General features: G+C 38.2%; 1 protein-coding gene across 6 annotated transcripts in view; it reads left to right on the top strand.

Moving 5' to 3' along the window:
• LOC100700221 (metabotropic glutamate receptor 4) overlaps positions 1–21,071 on the top strand; it is a 183,902-nt gene that overhangs the window by 29,974 nt on the left and 132,857 nt on the right. For all 6 annotated transcript variants that reach the window (XR_001225175.3, XR_003220071.1, XM_003453665.5 and 3 more), the window contains one exon: positions 4,848–5,903. Coding sequence is in view for 4 of the 6 variants with exons in the window: in XM_003453665.5 (XP_003453713.1) it covers positions 5,334–5,903 (570 nt within the window). In the remaining 2 variants the exon portion in view is untranslated. The remainder of the gene's footprint in view (positions 1–4,847; positions 5,904–21,071) is intronic.

The following is a 21,071-nucleotide window of genomic DNA, read 5'->3' as shown; positions in this document are numbered from 1 at the left end:
GACAGCCTCTTCCAAGCTCTCAAATCCTTGTGTGCAGCTAAGCCCTCCTCTCTCCATTCATTTTCCTCAGGGCAGCCTACTTCTACCTTCCTATTGATCTGCTGTGCAGCATCAACATGCTGGAGTGTCAATTAGAGAACCCATCCTGCCCATCTGTGAGAGAAGAGCTGCAGCATTTCTCAAACTTTCCCTGGCTCACTTGGCCATCCAGCAGCTGCTCAGGTCTCTGAAGATAAAGAGGGGAATAATCGTTTTAGAATAAATAATAATTTATCTCAGCTGTACCCTTGTCCATATTTATAATGTTCCTTTCGCAGCACTGATTAGAATGTAAAATACTTGCACTAGCTGTGTGATTTCTAATGTAAAGTGATAAATATTACGAGGGAACTTAAAGGAGTAAGGGCAGATCTGCAGAACACATTTGTCTGCTTCAAAGAGGACACCTCTTATTTATTTATTTCTTTTTTGTCAGGTGGATTGCATTTGTAAGGGTAGGCATGTTGAGGCGAGCGAATGGAAAACCTTTTATTTATTTATTTTTAGGCGAACGCAGGCTGTCTTCAGCATTGTTTCGCTTAGTAACCAAAGTCTGGTGTGTTGCAGATCTCTGCAGTGGCTTTAGTATTTCCAGGACTGGCTTGAATGCAAAACAGCTTTCTGGAAATCAGGTTTTAAAAGATGGGGTTGAATGTGAAAACAAGATATTCAACATCAGGTTGTTTTTGTTTTTTGTTTTCAAAGGAGAGTGTACCACTGTGACATTATTGGTCTTAATGCTTCCTGACCTCGTCAAATCTGTGTATATATTTCTGTCATCCCCATCTACTCTAGGATATCAGCCAAAATACAGCAGACAGGCACTGGTAGAATATTGTGAGTCTTCTTGGTTTTTTGAAAATGACGTTCAGTTTTTAAGTATATAACCTGAGTCTCTTTCTGTCTTTACCCTCTGCTTCATGAGAGAGGACGGCTGATGTGCAGCTGCAATTGAAATGGCCAGCGACTGTGTTTCCGAGTAGAAACCTGGCTTTTTAAAATCAAAGTACACCTTTTTGGCACGGTCATAACAAAACATCTTGTGTGTTAATTTGTGCCCTTTTGTTCCCATTGAGAGTACATTAAATTAAATTATCAGCATTGACAGTGACAATTTTGGGAAACCCTGTTTGTGGTCAGCATTTCAACACCAAGTTTTAACTTCAACAGGTTTTTGCTTTTGGGCCACGCCCACTTCTGACATGACTCTTCATCCCTTGCAAAGAGAAATTAGATTAATGATGGCTAAAAACAAGTTCATGACTTCATCTGATACGTTTTACTGCAGAAGCGCACAGGGAGCAAATCTGACAGCCAAGATGATGAGGAGCTCAAAAAACAGTGTGAAAAGTGATACGTAGCTGTCAGAGAAAATCATTCTGACCATTTCAAGAGCCTAACGGGAGAAAGTGGGAGTATGGGACTGATAGGACAAACTAGACAAATGTGCCATTCATCCGTCAGCCTATTTCCTGTTTCTCAAAAAGCTTCGATGACGAAGACTCTCCTGTGATTGTTAATGATTATATCTCAGAAAAAATAACATGGTTTTCCACAACCAGGCCTAGTTGTGATAACAGATATTGCAGGACTAATTTCATGGTATAGAGGCTAATTTAGATTACAGTGTGAATCAGCACCATCTCATTCCTTCCTGTTCCCACTTAAAGTCATATTATTTGTTTTTTGTTGTTGTTTTTTTTTAGAATATTTCCATTAGAACTCTCTTTAAATTGAACCCTGTATATATAATTGACCATCTTGTTTGTGTGGGGTTAATGCAAGAAGTTGAAATTCTTGAAAATATATTATTGCTAACCATTTTTGGGTTTATCAGTACTAAGGAGTTACTGCTTCCGCTGTCGCTTGCAAGGCCGTTTAACATTACACACTGATTTGCCTGAAGGTTGATGGCCTTTTGAAATGAATACATAGTCTGCTCTGAAATATGCTTTTGCACCTGAGGAAAGGTTGTTCTCTGATATGAATCTCCAGTAATTCCTGCAGCTGTCTTTGACATTTTCTAGCTGGTAAACATTTTGGTTGTTTTGCATAAGTCTGTGCTTCATATGGTTTTTGAGGTATGCTATTAAGAGTTCATCTGTGAATGTGAACACATTTTGTACTTTTATTCAGTACTTTTTTTTTTCTGAAAATGAAAACAGCAGAATTCCATAAAATAAAGGCAGAACATAGATTTTGTGCGTTATATAGAGTATATTCCAGATGTTTTTATAAGCTACACAGTAAAAACCACTGATTGTGCTTTCTGTGAGATACTACGTCACTACTTATTGTGCTGAATGGAAGTCTGACAAGTGGTCTGTTGTAACCTCAATGCTTCATTAAAACAGAATTCATAGTTTTGGCTGAATGGTGATTGTTCTGAGATGATTAATTCTAAGACAGCCCACCCTTAATGCCCTGAGATCTCTCAAATATCAGAAAGAATTGTCTCCACTGTGGCTAAAGATGAAACACCATAAGATATTAATCTGTAACAAGACAACACAAGCTGATTAACAAGATAATACTTCATGTAATCTTGTGAGATATAAGATCTTTTTCCTTCAGTTGCACATGAGCTACTTCTACAGATTAACTGGCTTTCTTCAGTCTGAATAAGACATGGGAGCTGTCACCCAACCAGCTTTTCTTCTGTTCAAGCAGAAGTTTGATGACATCGGTCTTCAAATCTGCAGCCTTGCAGAACCGTTTCTTATTTGAACTGTTCAATGTTTACACCTGTATTTTATTTTTTATTTTTTAGACTATCTGTACCATGCTATGCTGGCAGCAGCACTCCCCACCTCAATCTTAGTGTTTGCTTTAATGTCAGATGTGCTGCTGCATGGTTTGTGTTTGGTTATGGGGGCTAAGGTGAGTTGGCTGGCTTTCCAGTTGTCATCTGCCCTGCAGCAGTTTAAGTGGACCTGCAGTGAATCAACTCTGAAAAATTACTTCTCACTCAGTAGGAGATAGTTGGGTGTATTCAAAGGACCTTGTCACTTCCAATATGCTCTCAATGAATCTCCGCCGTTGCCGATGCAAGGCCTCAACCCACTCTGCTGGAAAACCAATGTCTACAGCTGTATTTTGTGACTGTGTGCAGGGAGATTGTTCCTTCAGAAGTTATTACAACTTCAGGAATGAGAAGGGTGTAGACGTGTAGATACAAGATGGTTTATAGTGGCATATTTTGTGTGTCTGGCATGTGTGTACTTTTTATCTCAGGCAGAAAAGGATGAGGGCAGAAATAATAGTGCAGGGTAGTGATGACTAGATGTGCGTCACAGGAATCAACTTAGAAATTAAAAATTTGTCTTCAAATTTACATTAAAATGTACCCAATGAGCTTGTTTACGACACCTGAATTTGCAAAGAATCTCATAACATCATCTAACAGCACTCATAGCAGCAAAACAAAAAACAAATGCAGTTTGATATATCAGAAAATAAGGTTTTAATGACTCAGAGTGCTGTTTCTACATGTTTTTGGTTGGCTGCTCTAAATGTTCTGCTTAGCAATTTTCCCCTCTTCTTTTTAATCTATAGCTATCTATATGATGTCAGTGTGAGCAGATATACCTGATACGGTTCTCTCAGGCAAACAACTCTCGCTGTGAACACAGACGTGCCACCCACATGCTGGTCAAAAAAATTCTTATTTTGTGAGGGGCAGCCAATCAGAAGAAAGCTAGTTTAAAGGGAGGGGGAAAGGAACTAGAAATGGCTTCTTCGCTTTCATACACTCCGAGGATAAAAAGAAATATGACATTGTTCCCCTTTAAGGTAGACCATCTTCTTCTTTTGGCTGCTCACCACAGCAGATGATATGCCTCCATCTCACCCTATCCCTAACATCCTCCTCTGTCACAGCAGCCTTCCGCGTATCCTTCTTTACTCTATCCATCAATCGTCTCTGTGGTCCTCGTGTTTTCCTTCTCCCTGACAGCTCCATATTCAACATCCATTGTCTCCTTTAAGACAGATGTTGGACATAAAAGTGGCTTTTCACAGTTAGTTTCAAACTCAGCCCATAAACCTGTTGCTTAGAAATACTTAAGTGACTCTGAGGCCCACATATGAATTTCATTATATTATACCGAATCTATATGGAGTTGGTTTTGCCTGTTGTAAGCAGAAATATCCAGGTAATGCTGAAGTGGTTCTTTTGGCACAAAGGGAAATCTTCTATATGAGTAGCTTATTCAGCCCCTTGGACTTTTCTTTAAACTCTGTTATTTTTAATGATAAGCTTTGAAGATGTATATAACATGATGGAAATGCTGATAGACTGTATGATAAATACTAATTTCTGAGCAAAGTACTGCCACAGACCAGCAGCCTCATTACTACCACCAATGCTGTCAGCGCAGTCTTATGTTAGTGGAACCATAAAAATGTCAGTACTTTTTCAATTTGTCAGTTTGATGGAGAATTGACAGAGAAAATGAGAAACGTGATAGCCTGAGAATGTCACAGCATTGTGACTGTGGCTGAATGTGTTGCTGACATGGTTGATAGGTGAAAATGAAGCATGTGGGATCAGACTCGCAGCCCTCTCAACCTTGAGAGTCCATGGCAACCCACTGAAAGCAGAATGGTAAACGGAGGCAGGCTGTGTGAGAGAAAGAAATTAGTTTTGGACCAGAACTGTCTCTTCATTTCCGCATAATACTGGAGTAAAAAGGTTGAGAAAGAAGAAAAAAGTATTAAAAATCTTAGACCAATACAAATCCCTGTGCTTTTTTGCCCCTGTTTTCTCTGTGCTATGTCTCACTTCTCTACTCTTTTTCATCTTTCAGGAATTCACTCTGAAGACTGTGGACCTAAGCAGGCCTGAGGGCTCTGACATATACCAAATCCCTGCCCAGGGGAACAGGGGAGATTAAAAACTTCTGATTGAGGTGGAGAGGAAAGAGACACAGAGAGAGGGAAGGAGAGACAGAAAGAAAGCTTATCGTTCACCTTTGTTCTTTTTAATGCCCCAAGTGAAAGATCTCCATAGGCATGTCTGTGAATAACAGCAAACACAAGAGCAGCTGCCCACCACTGTGGTCAGAAGATGGAGTGAGAGAGTGAGGGAGGAGACGAGAACAGGATTACATCCTGTGAAAGAGCCAAGCTCATATTCTACATTAATTGAATGCCTGGGAGAAAGGAGAGGCATGAGAGCAAGCCTTTTCAGTGCCAACTGCTTCAAGAGGTACTGCAATTAACCCTCTGGCCATCATAAAGTAATACCTGGCTTTTGTTGTTTTCCAATTGCTGGGTTTGGTTGTACACTGTGGATGTGTGCTTGGGCCGTGGTCATGTTTCAGCCCCTGGTGTGTAGACCGGAACGGACCGGCTCTCAAAGAAACGGCCTGATTCCTCCTCTGTTGCTGCTGCTGCTGCTTCCTTACACCTCCCTTAAGCCCGCTCAGGCGGCCAAACCCAAAGGGCCAGGACACACACATTTGAACTCTATTCGCATCGATGGGGATATCTCCTTAGGTGGGCTCTTCCCAGTACACGCCAGAGGGCACGATGGAAAGCCATGTGGGGAGCTGAAGAAGGAGAAGGGTATACATAGACTGGAGGCCATGCTCTTTGCCCTTGACCGCATCAATAATGACAATAATCTACTGCCCAACATCACACTGGGAGCACGAATCCTGGACACCTGCTCAAGGGACACTCACGCCTTGGAGCAGTCTCTCACCTTCGTGCAGGCTCTGATCGAGAAGGACGGCACAGATGTCAAATGTCTCGGTGGGGGGGCGCCCATTATCACCAAACCTGAGAGGGTTGTAGGTGTCATTGGAGCCTCCTCCAGCTCTGTTTCCATCATGGTGGCCAATATATTACGCCTGTTTAAGGTAAGATTATCATTACTTATTTGCTTGGTTTGTTGGGATGTGCGAATTGCAAAAAAATAGGATAGAATCAATTTCAAATGATGTATTAGCCTAAAAGATATATATGCTTTTGCTTCAGTGATGCACGTAGATACTGTATTTGTTTGAATAATTAATAACACCGGATGGAAAACAGTACAAGCCGCTGAACAATGTGAGAGAACAATAAGTGTTCGATATCTGCTGCCACACAAAGACCAATTTCATAACTTCAGTGAGGAGATGCCTGGGTAAATCTCATCCCTCTGCCTGGTGCCCTGGAGGAGCTGGTTGCTAAGCAGTGAGAGGTATTGCCTGTCACAATACAAAAGTGATTAATAGGATTTGATTTCATTTTTGGCCTATAGCCTTTCCCTTGATCACAATAGTGTTTACATTTGTTTACACTACAGAAAAAAAATATGTTCTCTTTGTGGACATTTGGACATTTGATGAATTATTTAATACAGATTTTATTATCACGCCAGTCAGCCATGGCAGTTATAATAGTTCTTTTTCACTTTACCAAAGGTATGATTGCTATTTAACGCTTGGCTCACTACAAAAATAACAAACCTTTTTGACTAAAAAGAATTAGTTTTTTAAAAGTACTGTCATGTTTGAAAAGGTTTCATGGGTAATTACACCTTTTTGCAAAATATTAGTCAAATCACTTTCAGTGAGATGAGGTAGTGGCTGATTTAAATTCAGTGATAATTAAAACCAGGAACTTTTCCTCACACAAACTTGGGGCTAAAAAAATATTTTAATATTTATACAAGACCCTGACTCCAGATTTTACCTTCACCTTGATCTTGCATGGAAATTTGTGTCTATTACCGTCCTTCTTTTCTTGCTTATGCTGCAAGGTCAAAGGGGAACTCAATCACACTCAAAAACATTCCTTCAGCTGATTCAGTGTTTGCCCAAGGACACTTCAACAGAACAGGTGTTTACTGTCGTCAATTCTTTTAAAACATCAGTTATGTGAAATGCCAGATGAGGAGCTGCAGATTCAACTCGAAGCACACTGCTGGACATTTTTTCAATGCTGTATCACTGTACACAACACCAGATGAAAGCACAGCAGGCCACACATAGATTTTACTCTGGCAGGACACGTGGGTATATTGAGGGCTGTCCAAGTATATTTTGAAACCAGCCTTTTTATTTAAACTTCTGTTATATATAAGAGTCCTAGTAGCTGCCTCCGAGGCTGAAAAGTGAAGCTAACACAAAGTGTCAAAAACTCCTCTTCCTAGAGTGGCCACAAAAGCCAGTCAGTCCCCATAGACTCCCACTTTTAAACGTGGTAAAAAGCATGTTTATGGATATTGTACCTTTTCATAACAACTGTATATAATTTTTCTTTTTTAATAACACGTTCATTTGGATACTGGTTAAAGTTCACATTAAGTCTGCAGCATGGCTGCTTCATTTCACAGATGTAGTGGCACCTGCAGCCAATTGCTGTCTATTAGGTTGTGCCTCCTTTAATGTGGGTGACTGACAGTCTTTGTGTGGTTGATATCACTTGGCAATTAGAAATGTAATTACATTACAGACAGCACTGTAAGTCAGGTGTGCTGCACCTGTGCAATTTTTGGTATCTGCTTACCAAACAAACTAGCGTTAGTTCGTAACTTAGCAGTCTATCCTCTTGTCCAAACATGGCAACCTCAGGCTCCAGAAAATTAACATGGTGGAGACCAAAATGCTAATACTAATGCTTCAAACTGTGGAGTCCAGAATATTATGTGATGTAACAGTGATTACTTCCATCTTTTATATACAGTGTATGCTGCCAACCAGCCACCTGAGACCCTTCATCTTGTGCACGTTTCTGTACTGGCAACCAAACTGCTTTTGTTTCAGCTCTTTATTAAACACTGCACGCTTACATACAGCATTGTGCAAAAGTTTTAGGCAGGTGAGGGAAAAAAAAATGCCGTAAACAAAGAATGCTTTTAAAAATGGAAGTGTTAATCATTTATTTTCATCAGTCAACAAAATGAATGAACAAAAGAGAAATCTAAATCAAATCATTTTTGCTGTGACCATATTTTGCCTTCAAAACAGCATCAGTTCTAAGTACACGTGCACACAGTTTTTTGAAGCAACTCGGCTGGTAAGTTGTTCCAAACATCTTGGAGAACTAACCACAGATCTTCTGTGGATGTAGGCTTCCTCACATCTCTTCATCTAATCACAGACACACTCGATGATGTTGAGATCAGGGCTCTGTGGGGTCATACCATCACTTCCAGTACTTCTTGTTCTTATTTACGCTGAAAATAGTTCTTAATGACTTTGGCTTTATGTTTGGGGTCGTTGTGCTGCTGCAGAATACATTTGGGGCCAATAAACAATCATTTATATTTCTGAAAGCATTCTTTGTTTAGCGCATTTTTCCACACCTGCCTAAAACTTTTGCACAGTACTGTATATAAATGTAATGAAAATATCAAAGGGTTTTGGTGAAATAAAAAGAATTGATCAGCCTACCATATGTTCATTATTCATTCATTCATTCATTAGTTTATTAATGATTAGTTATTTGTAATTTTTAAGCCAAATGCTTAATTCAAAGCTTTGTTAATTCATGTATTTTTACTTTGTTTTATTTTGCTACTGTTCTTTGTCTTATTTCATGTATGAATTCAGTAACTCAGGTTCTGGAGTGTAGTTTTGAGGGTCGGAGGGGAGGCAATTTGAAGTTGTTACCTTGGGCTCTGGGAAACTCCGGGGGCATTTTTACTATTTGCGACATAATTTAGGAAATAATTGGCTGATGGACGTGAATGAATGAATGAAAATGAAATGAAAAATAATCATTAGCTGCACTGTTGGATGATGCAAATGAAAACCAAAGGAGCATGATGTACAATGTGTTTCTATACTACTTTTTTCCCCCTTGATCAACCAATCAATGTTCTCATCACCAGTGCCAAATCCTAGACAACCGCTGAACCAGACCAGACTCTGGCATTGCTTTATCTGCTACCTTCCAGTGTGATGTCATTTGCCAGCGGTATGCAGGAGAGATGCTCCGCTGTGTGATTGGTTGTTATAACTGGACTATGATTAGGACATGTTTCTTTTTTATTTCATTGCCTGTGAAAATGTGTTCATTTTACAGGCGATGTGAGTGAAGCCGAAAAAAAGGGAGATGTGAAGTAAAGCATGAAAGCTGATATATACTGTAGGAGTTTGGTGTGGGGTAGCTGGTGTGTAGGTGTGCTGCACTGCAGTGTATCTGGACAGAAGCCATTAATACTATAGCACCACTCATACTTCCAGATAGGTTGAGTAGTTTTAAAAATCAAAAATATGGAAAATGAAAAGTAGTATTCACATCACTAAATAAAATCAATACAAATGACCTGGAATGCTTAGATTTAGCTACAGCTCTAGATTTTGCTGAGATGGATATGAGGCTTTTATTTTGTTTTTATGCTTATTTATGTATTAGTTAATCTAATACTCCACAGCAACAGCCTGCAGTCTATGTGTTATTTGATAAGCTCCCTGATTCCAGAGTGTTACAAACCACATGGGATGTATCCTCCTCCTCGAGGCCCCCAGCGTTAATCAGTGTGAACCCAGTGTGACGGCACACACGCACTTTCTCACACACGCCAAGGTCTCGTGCATCCTTTTATATGTTTCAGTGTGTGTAAATGTTTTTGTTAAAGTCTGTGTATAGGTTTGTACATCTCCGTACGGTTTGTTCAGTATACACCAGTAGAAAATATACTCTAGCACACAGAACCCTGTGCATGAACTTTGCATTTCTCTCTGTCTCCATCTCATAAAGTATGCCTATATGTGCACTCACACAGGTAAGAGTCGGTGTGGGCCACAGTAATGAGCATCTCCTGCAGTGCGTTCCTGATCCCTTTCTCGCATGGGAGCCTCAAATCCTTCGTCATTAGCACAGTGCTCATTGCTTCTTCATTAATGCATGTAAGCGTTGTCCTTGCATATTTAATCTGAATGTCTCTGATCTCCTATCTCTTTATTCTCAATGCATATAAGCAATGCATCCCCCTCTTCTGCTTTTTTATATGCAGACAAATGGAGGGTGAGAAAGCAGCACTAGACTGACAGCAAGCCAGTCCATCTTCAATACTATCACTTTTTAATCGCTCTTCTGAAATCAAACACCGAGACAGTGATAAATCAATCAAAGACTGTTGCAACACTCCAAAAAAAGACTGAACTAAACTGTTACAGTTGCACAGATTTAATAGCAAACCTTTAACGCAGAGCGGTGTGTGGTCATTTAGGCAAAGACTTTGAGTTATAGCTTCCCAGGGATCCATAGGTCAGCCAAATGCCAGCCTGTTCTTCTGGCCCTGATGGAGCTGCTGATGGCCTCAAAGTTTTAACTTCCTCCTTGCCACCAAGACCCCCCCACCCCCTTCCCCCAAAGACAAAAAAAATGTCTGCTTATTATAAAAATAATAAGTAGAAGGAGTTCAGGGAGGACTGTGTCTACTAGCATTGTAGCTAGGCATAAATGCTTGAATTAAAAGAAAGCAAAGTATCTACACAACTACCAACTCAGCATACTGGTGAAGTAAAACCAACTTGTAGACATGCTTATGCATCTGTGTGCATATCTACATGCATAAACCATGTGCAAAATTGCAGCACTCAAATATACGAGCTATATAAAAGCTTCACACAAAGAAACACAGTCTCGTACAAAAGTAATCATGCACATTTGCACACAAACCACTTTAAAGGCAGCAGCAGCCACCCTGGTGTAGTTAGCAGGTTTTCTGAAAAGTGTTTCCTCAGCACTCAGCTGCATACAGATGTGGTCCAGAGCAGCTGATGAATATTTTACTTGAACCTTATGTAACGGTACATGGGGACCAGGAGCTGCAGCTCAAGAAGATTTTAGTGCGTTTCACTGAGAAGAGGGAGCAGCTTTGACAAGCATTTGGGGAAAAAGATAATTCGTGATCACAGAAAAGCTATGTCAGATGATTACATTATTCATTTACGCAGCAGATGTGTTCATAATGTGTTGACTCATGTCACCGATTACACTACCAGGTCTGTCCTTCCCAATCAGCGGGAGGTACTGACAGGGATTTTATTTTAAATTCAACCACAGCAGAAGCTTGGCTCTCGTTCAGTGAAAACAAAGTAGTTTTCTAAATTTCATTTGATTTCATTTGATCTGTTCTGTGGTACACATGAGTAGCAAAACAGAGACACATTGACCCAGGAATAAGATGCTCAGAGCCTTCAAGCCTTTAATGCTCACTGGAAAGCATTTTGCTGGCTTTTTGTTGCTCTAACATTACAGTTTAGTGCTGGCTGGACAAAGCATCTCACATTCACTTAATGGTTAGTTTCAGCAGTAAAAGGGTTCAGAGAAGAGTAAAAAGAGTAAAAAAATATCCATTTCGAGGAAGAAAAGTAGAAGAAAATGATTTTTCATGCAAGAAAACACAAGCCTTCACTTCAGCATCCCACTCAATGTTGCATTATCTCTGAAATTTAGTTCACGCCCTAATGTTTTTTTTTCTTTATAAAGTTTTGTATTGGAAATATAAAAACTGACCTGTGTTTATGCACCTCCACATTGTGGGAGCATTTTCTAAACTGTAAAGGTCTCAAGAAAAAAAACAAAACACAAACAAGAAGCACAAAATAAGAAATTAGGACACTAAGTACTTCTGACCTTTTAGTAAATCTTGTTAGGTTATTAAATGCTTTAAACACTCAAAAGTAAAGCAAATCATTTTTATTACTTTTGGGTAGATTGGATGGAAAAAACACTAAATATTAATATTTCCCATGATTTAAGGTGGACTTTTGTACATGATTCCTAATCATATACATATCATATACCCATGAATCATTGCTAATAAAAAAGCATGTGAATAAGAAGACCTATGCTGAAAAGTACATTGTTAGGCAGATCAGATAAAAAATGCTGTCTGTTACTCTAGAGCCTGTGATCCTAAAAAGTAAACCAATATATCTCAGATTTAAATAGTGATTCTAGCTTATTTTTGTTTTACAGTAATACAGAGTGGGTGGTGTTTTTGAAGGAGAATAAAAGCCATACTTTAAAAATCAAATTTCAGTCTGATGCTGCTAATGTTTGCTTTTTACTGGCTTCTTTGGCGACCATGACTCATTTCTGAGTGTGTACTTGTGCACTTGGGAGAAAAAAATATCACTTATAGTAAAGCTACAATTATGTGGCGGCTTGTAAGGTAAAAGCTGTCGGTGTCAGTCTCATTCAGAGTATGTCCATGTTGAAACCTAGTCACAAAAGAAACCACGAAGAGGGTGGCAGATATCATTAGCTGACTGTCTCTATCGTGGTTCCCTGAATGAGTGAGCTGATACATTCTGCAGCTGTTATGTGGTCAAAGCTCCACCACATCCCTTTCTCCCAGTGGTGTTCACCATCTGCTTTGTTGTAGCCTCTTTTAGCAAGTTAATGCTTATTTCCCCCCAGTTGATCCTTTGCTCCTGTGCTCATTTTGGCTTTGGACCAGTTTGGCAAAATCTGTTAATGTTATGCTGGTATGGTCATTTGTTTCTTTTTTTTCTCTTTGGTTAGAAAATATAAGAGGTCTTGAAGGTTATTTTAGGTGTAGTAAAATAAGAAAAAGCAATGTTGGTTTATTTTTGCTATTACTAATTATTGAGAATAGCTACTAGGAGAGCATATTCATTTTTTAAATCTTAATTTTCCCATACTATGCTAATTCCAGAGTACATTATTTTATTTTGAAGGTTTGCTAGGCTGGGTCCTTTCTGTGTGGAGTTTGCATGTTGTCCCTGTCTGGCAAGGGTTCTCTGTGAATAGAAATTTTGGATATAGCATTAAAAGAAACCTTGTTCCAAAAAAAGTTGATTTGGATTTAGTACAGTGTCATACCTGGGGAAAATATGAAAAGGTGTTTTTTCTCCACAAATTCAAGCTGTAATAGCTGTAAAAAAAACAAACAAACCCAAAAACCCCAAAACAAAAAACACTTACCTGAATTAGATTGTTTTAAAGAATATTATGTTCCATGCATATGAGAAGCTGTTAAAAAAACATCATGATTTCTTGTGGCCTCCAAATCTTCTGTCAGAGATTATACATAGATTTCTTTTCTTAAATTTTTTTATTCTGTTAACTTTAGCTACTTTCCTGAGAGTCCATATTCATGGAACCCAATTATCAGATATTTATCATGAAAAATTTCAAATGCGTAGCTCAAATGGTTTTATATAGTACAATTGATTATTGATTATTAAAATACCCCCCTGAAAAAAATCAATGGCAGGGAAAAAACATCTCAAAATAACCCTACCTACATCAGTTAAATTTTTTTTTTGTAATTATTTTTATTGATAGTAAAGATTTTTGAGTATGAATGTGTCCCGTATCATATCATCTTGAAAGTTAACTGTAAATCTTTGACTCAGAATCAGGCCCAGAACAGGGAGTGACCCCTGCACAAGTCCTTCGTTTACATGATGTATCCATGCAGTGGCATTGCCATTTCCAAAATTACTTTCATTGTGACCATTTATTCTGAGCTGAGGCAAAGGTTACAGCTAAGGCGGAGGTATGTATGGCTGTCAGAATATTAGTCAAAAACTACCATGCTGAATTACATGATGGAGCATGTGCAAATGAAAAATTTGGTTGGGACCTACATTATTTTGCTTAAACTTAAAAAGATCTTAAACCAGAAAAAATATATTAATCCCTACAATATTAGATTTTTATTGCAATAAAAATGCCTTGATTTATTTTCTTTTCTTAGAAAATTACTTTTGATTGTTGTAGTATGACTACTAAATGCAAAATCTGTTACATCACTCATTTGTGAAGTGCTGTTCTGAAGCTTCAAGATTTTTTGCACTCATCATCTTGATGCTATCGTCACATTCTAAACCAGATGTGACGAGGATGAGGGATCCAAACACGAAACCGAGCTGCGCACTGAGGATATAAACAGTGTTTACAGAGGTCAAAGTGGGCCATTTTAGCAACCATAGCTATCGCCCCCTAGTGGCCTTCTAAAAAAATTGCAAGTTTAAGGAACTTGCGCACTGGTTTACTTGTCAGAACCGGAAGTTCTGCTCGTTTTTTATGCTGTCTATGATTTTTGCTCTAAGAATCAGTAAAAAAGTATCAAAAAAGCAGTTATTGTATTCAAATTCTAGATTCACCTTGTTCCTAAAATGACACTGAGGTGATATTCATGGACAGTGAAGCTACGTTTCGATGTTGGGTGAAACTTTTATTTTTGAACTATATTTTCAAACCTACATTGTCTTTGACCGTTAAATATAATTAAATTGAAAACCAATGAAACAGAAGTGGTGGAAGATGTATGTTCATCTGGGCTGGAATAAGGCCCAGATTAGAGGGTATTTTCAAGCGTAAAGCCTGTCTTTAAATGGCAACTACTGATCCACACAGGTCTATGAATAAAAGACTGATGGCTCCAATACAGAGTTCTGTGGGTGCCCTCTTTTCCTCATCTTGGCTCAAGCTGAACTAAACTGTAAGGTTTGAGCATTTACAGAGGATGGGTGACCTCTGCAAGAAAGAAAGAAAGAAAGAAAACAAAAAGAGAGCATCATTGCTTAAATTGCTTAAATTAATACGATACAATAATCATTTTATCTTCAAAATTTTAATTAAGCATAAAGTTTGATCCACTGCCCAGTCCTGAGTCATAAAACAAAAGCCTGGATTTCAAATTAGGCAGTTCATCAGTAGTGTTTTCTCTGGGATTTGTAACTTATTTTATTTTATTTTATTATTATTTTTTTTTAAATACACAGCATTATAAAACACTGAAAGAAAGGGCAAGGTGGTGGTGGTGGTGGGGGATAACACAGACACTTTGTTGGACATTAAGTTTGAAATGATTTCCTGTAAAATCCTCCCAGTCTTTGCCAGCTTTTCAAAACACATTATTTGAGCAGCTTTTTATCTTTTCGCCGTTGGGGTTGTATTCATTTGGAATGAAGCAATAACCCGAGTAGAGCTTCTATAGAAAATTTAATCAAATCTCCAAATTTAAATGCATACTTTTGGTGTTAATTTAGATTTTGTATCCAGACAGAATTACATTAGCGGTAGGAAAAAGTCCAAAACCTTCAGCACTGTAATATATTTCAGTCCATGTATTTCTGCACTTATAAAAAACTGACAGGCCTTGAATTAAAACACGAATAGTTTCATTTTATAATACACGTTATTCATTTTCTGTACATCATGTTTTATCACTGCCTGGATGAAAATTGGTTATCCTATTTATTTCATTTTATCAGTGTGATTGCTCACACTTTTAATGACACTGGATACGGTCATCAATCATTCGGTATCTGATACATTTCTTTGAATTTTGACCCTGTCGTAGCCCTTGCAGCGAACTCTTAAAACATGGGGGAAAAAAATGGGTCATGAAATTTCATGCTTCATCTCACCTTGTTCTGATGGTTTTTATTCCCCTATAAACCTTCCAGTGACACAGCACAATGACGGCCCTGTGCCAAAATTGATTTAGCAGCTCATTTGGGGGATGACAGCTAAATCAAGATTTACTAGTATCAGCTCATTGAAGCATCTCACTTCGACCAAACCCACTCATTCAGTGAGCCAGTGACAACATGATTGTTTGCACCAACTGCTTCATTGCTGTGCATGTACTTCAGTTCATGTAACAAGGTGACATGTTTAGACTTAAGTCAGACAAAAAAAATCAAAGTTTTAGCATTTGCAGAGGCAGGTTTCATTTTATGTGCTGTGGGATGTTATTGACAACAAAATGCTTTTTTATACAGACATAGTTCCAAGGACAATAGATTACATTTTTAATTAGACAGAAACCTGGACACATCAATTTAAAGAGATTCAAGGGGATGGCACAGCACAGATGGAAAGATGGTACAGGGTACAGGGCTTTGCTACATTATTATTTCAAAATGTGAGCCATTTTGGCCCAAGTACTGTAAGTCATTGTAGAAGCTGCAGTTCTCGGAGGTGTTTTTTTTCCCATTTTCTCTATTTTCCTGTGCTTTTCCCATCCCTATCCTTCTTTTTTCTCTCTGTCATCCAACTACTCCATTAACAAAATGCTGACCTATGAAGCCATCACTTTCTTCTCCATTCTTTTATATATAATATACATATAGTAACTGTATAGTTCTGTCTCAATTTTTGATTTTGGTCAGCCAGATGTTATTTGACTTGGAAACACATTGTGCTTTGACTGCCAGAGAGGCTTCTGCATCATCCATGTAATTTCATTCTGCTCATGCAGCCTCTGCCTGCACCTACAGTGCAAGCCTCTGTCTGGCTCAACATGAGAGGGGCATTTTGTGGATATATATATATTTTTTTGTCCTGATTTGGTCCAATCCTAAATCAGACCCCCCAAAATTTTAGTCTTTCACTGAATGGCCCAGATTTCACAGATCTGACAAAGAACCATTTTCTGCAGGTCTTATAAGTAGTATGAAGCTAGTGTGTAGTTTGATACCATAAGAAAACACTTGTTCTTTACTCACATCCAGGTTTTATGTAGATGTTCTTGTTTGTGCTCCCTTAAATGAAAGCAATACAACCTCAAATAACTAGCTGAAAATGCAGAATAAAGCATTTAAAAAAATCTTGTCCTCTTTTAAATCTGCTGTGGTATAGTTAAATTACCGAGTTCAAAGGATGTAGAATCAGAGAAAGATTAAAATGGGAAAAGATTACTTTGTGTGACGGGAGACTCAAAAGAAAGAGGCAAATATTCCAAATAAAAATAGAACACGGGCAAAATGAAGCTGTGTTCATTATACATTATATGGGTAAAAATGCAGGGCCATCTACGTGTTACGCTACAGGAGCTGCTCGGCCATAGAAACTCAAGTTCCTAGGACACAGTTTTTCTTCTAGGAGGCAACTGGACTTAAAACACCTGAATTCAAACATTAAGAGTTTGATGAGGAGCGAGCATTTAGAACAACTGAACATGATTTATTGAGATAGAGAGATTGATTAATCTCTCTGGTGATAAGACACCGATGGCCCATCATGGCAGAATGGAACCCCACAGTTGATTGCCAATACTTTTATCCATATAGTGCTATATTAGAAATTATACTGAAGTTTTAACAAAAGAAATGGTGTAGGGTAGGCCTGTGGGCCCCTGTATTTTTGTCCAATGCAGAAAAGATCTGATAGATATTTTCACCTTTTGTTTTGATGTGTATTTGAAAGGTTTTTACAGTAATGAGTACAGTAATCTTCAGCTTGAGAGATTTTATCCTCACCTTACTGGTCTCTGCACTGGTCAGGCTTTACACACACATTGCACTACACAATAAAAGCAACACATACACAGTGATATTCTGAGCAGAGACAAAGGCGAACTAGCCTGGCAGTAGATTATGGCATAAACACAGGAGAGACTCTCTAACTGAGCTGCATTAGGAGCTTCTCTGCTTCCCTTCTTCTTCCGATATTACTTCTGATATTTGCTAGTGTGATTTTTGTTTTTTGATCATTTCCTTGACAAATTAAACAAGTTGGTTTACCTTGAACATGACAGACATAGGAAGGAGTATATCATACGCAGCTTGAGAAAATGGAAAAACAAGCTAAAACCAAAATAAAGATACATTTTAAATATGTGATATTAATATAATCTAAAAATACCATGCAACAAATGATGATGTGGTTTTATGACATGCAGTCTCCATGCAAAAATGTTGCACAAAATATTTCCAGATTCAGGTCTTAGCGTGCTATTTTCTTGAGTGCAATCTTTATTACTGCCTGATTTCTTGCTTGTGTTGTTTTGCTTCTCTGTGAGTAAGCATTGCATTGATTCATGGTGACTCATTCATCATCTTAAAAAAACAAAGTTTTAAAGATGCACAAGGCCATGAGACATACATTTTATATTAATATAGATGAGATTTCTCAGAGAAGTGATTTAAATAACTTTTAAATCAGCAGCAATTATTGATTATACTCCTTATTACCATTTGTTATGGTATGTTGTATTTCCCTTTGCAGCTTGTTTTTCCTGCATTAAACACAAATTATTTACGGCAGGTGTTTGCCGCCACTGTAGGGTTTCTGGGAACTAGATGTTGTGTTATCTTGTATAATCATATTGTTTTACACTATAATTATATTTTGCCATGACTCTGATCTCATGTCGCCAAATACAAGCAACTCATTCTCAATGCAAATCAGCCATAACATAATTTCTGTATCTTCAAGAGTTGATAAACGTCCATCTAGAATCAAGATCCAGACCTTCCACCATCTGCCAGTGTTCTTTACATGCCAACCACACTTGTGTATCTATGTGTGTGTGTCTGTGGGTGGCTGTGTTTGAACACGAGTACATATGTGTTTCACAGGCTGTTTGTTTGCATATTTCTCTTTGGTTATATGAAGATTCTCTTATAATAGCCATATGTTTTTGCACAAACATGAAAACAAACAGCTTGAAAATTGTCTCTGTTCCCTCACAATTCAATGTACCATTAGCAGAAAGCAAGTTTTCAGTTCACAGAATCCACTGATATAGGTTTCCTAAAAAAGAGAAAGAAAGGATAAGAAAATGCTAGAATAGAAAATGACAGAATGCTTGCTTTATGCAGTTGCTTTTAAAAAGAACTACTTACTAGTACAGCAAAAATAACATATTGAAAATTGTTGGTCTTATGGCACTAAACAAGTTCTTTTATTAACAAGAACTTAAAAAGAGGAACTTAATGAGCTGTGAGCAAATAATCATTACAAAAAGAAATAAATAAATAAAAATTAGCAAATACATTGAAGATTTTCTTTTTATTATTTGGCTCCACAAATGGAAAAATTGTGTACGAAAGGTAAGATTTTTTGCTGCTATTTGGAAATGCAACTGCAAATGGTAACAGTGCCACTAGAAGAAATGTCATTAAATGCTGATAATCACACTTATGAAGCAGTTCTTTCACTTCAAATAGCTGAACATATTTGAGGTCTGACATTTAACTCTTTAACTCCTTTGCTGCTTCATTTAAGTAGCAAGCCAACAGAGCTCTGAATAAGTGTCCAAACCTCAAATATGTTCAGCTATTTGAAGTGAAAGAACTGCTTCATAAGTGTGATTATCAGTATTTAATGACATTTCTTCTAGTGGCACTGTTACCATTTGCAGTTGCATTTCCAAATAGCAGCAAAAAATCTTACCTTTTGTACACAATTTTTCCATTTGTGGAGCCAAATAATAAAAAAAAAAAATCTTCAATGTATTTACTAATTTTTATTTCTTTCTTTCTTTTTGTAATGATTATTTGCTCACAGCTCATTAAGTTCCTCTTTTTAAGTTCTTGTTAATAAAAGAACTTGTTTAGTTTATATAAAGGGAAATGGCATATGATAGATCAAATATAAAAGACAACTTATGAATGCACCCTGCTGGAGTCATTACAGATTGAACATTTGATTTTTAATGGAATTTATAATTAGGAATAAAAATGTGAAAGCTCTGCACATCACGATATCTCCGGCAGTAACAACCATTACTGTTAAAGTTAAGATCTGCTGAATAAAATAGCTGTTAGTGTTTATTTGGTATTATTATTTTCAGTTTGATATGTGTGTGTGTGTGTGTGTGTGGTGGTGGTGGTGGTGGTGGGTGGGCGGATTTATAATCTGTTATTTGTAAATATTATGTGAAAATTCACACAAGTAATTTTTTCTTGAATCAAGAACCAAACTATCTGAGTTGATGCTCTATAGTAATGATTGAGACAAAATATCGATACTGCAGTATTAGGGCTATATTGGCACACAGTATCAATAACTGTATTAAGACACGCAAGTGTCCTAAACTTATTTCTCCACTATTCGGACTTAAGTCACTGTTGCATGTATTTTACTGGCAACCATTACTGAATTCATGAAGGTAAAGTGATCTGGAAGTTGCCTTAATGATGATGATGTAGAAGAACTGCCAATATCTTTCTATCTTTTTGAAATTAGTACATATATATATATATATATATATATAGGAGTTAAAGAATAAACTACTTGATTGGCCTTGAATGGGACAGGCGCTGTCACTTGGTGTTCGCTCGCTTTGTGGTAGAGTATCACTTCCTGTTCCTGCTCAAACACAGTGGTGTTTCTGAGTAGCTTTTCTACTTAGCAATTTAATTTAAATCTTTTGATACATTCCTTTTTCATAGTATAATCTTCACGTGCTTCATCTGAAGCACCCTTTCTGTGTGCTGACTACCTAATTTATAGCCAAAGTATTCACTCACAGTCTCTGTACTGTTTCGCTAGCTTAGCTTAGCTCGTAGCCGACTCGTTAGCACCATGGCTACTTCACCTGTCCCTCCTGCACTTTCTTGCTCATTGTGTCAGATGTTTAGTTACTCCTCGGCCTCCTTTAGCAGTAATGATACCTGTAACAAATGTAGCATATTTGCAGCTCTGGAGGCCAGGATTACTGAATTGGAGACTCGGCTTCGCACCCTTCATTCACCCGTAGATAGCCAGGCCCCTGTAGCTGGTGCAGCCGAAGATAGCGTAGGCCCCGCTAGCTGTTCCCCGGCAGACCCCAAGCAGCTGGGGAAAGAGGGCGGCTGGGTGACGGTGAGGAGGAAGCATAGTCTTAAACAGAAGCCCCAGGTACACCACCAACCTGTTCATGTGTCTAACCGTTTTTCCCCACTCTGCGACACACCCACCGGGGGTCAAACTCTGGTAATTGGTGATTCTGTTCTCAGACATGTGAAGCTAGAGACACCGGCAACCATAGTCAATTGTCTTCCAGGGGCCAGAGCAGGCGACATTGAAGGAAATTTAAAACTGCTGGCTAAGGGTAAACGTAAATACAGTAAGATCATAATTCATGTCGGCAGTAATGACACCCGGTTACGCCAATCGGAGGTCACTAAAATCAATATTGAATCGGCGTGCAACTTTGCCAAAACAATGTCGGACTCTGTAGTTTTCTCTGGTCCCCTCCCCAATCAGACCAGGAGTGACATGTTTAGCCGCATGTTCTCCTTGCTGGCTGTCTGAGTGGTGTCCCAGAAACGATGTGGGCTTCATAGATAATTGGCAAACCTTCTGGAGGAAACCTGGTCTTGTTAGGAGAG

Source organism: Oreochromis niloticus, linkage group LG5, assembly GCF_001858045.2.
Source record: "Oreochromis niloticus isolate F11D_XX linkage group LG5, O_niloticus_UMD_NMBU, whole genome shotgun sequence".
Taxonomy (NCBI): Eukaryota; Metazoa; Chordata; class Actinopteri; order Cichliformes; family Cichlidae; genus Oreochromis; species Oreochromis niloticus.
This window is presented reverse-complemented; position numbering and strand designations above follow the sequence as displayed.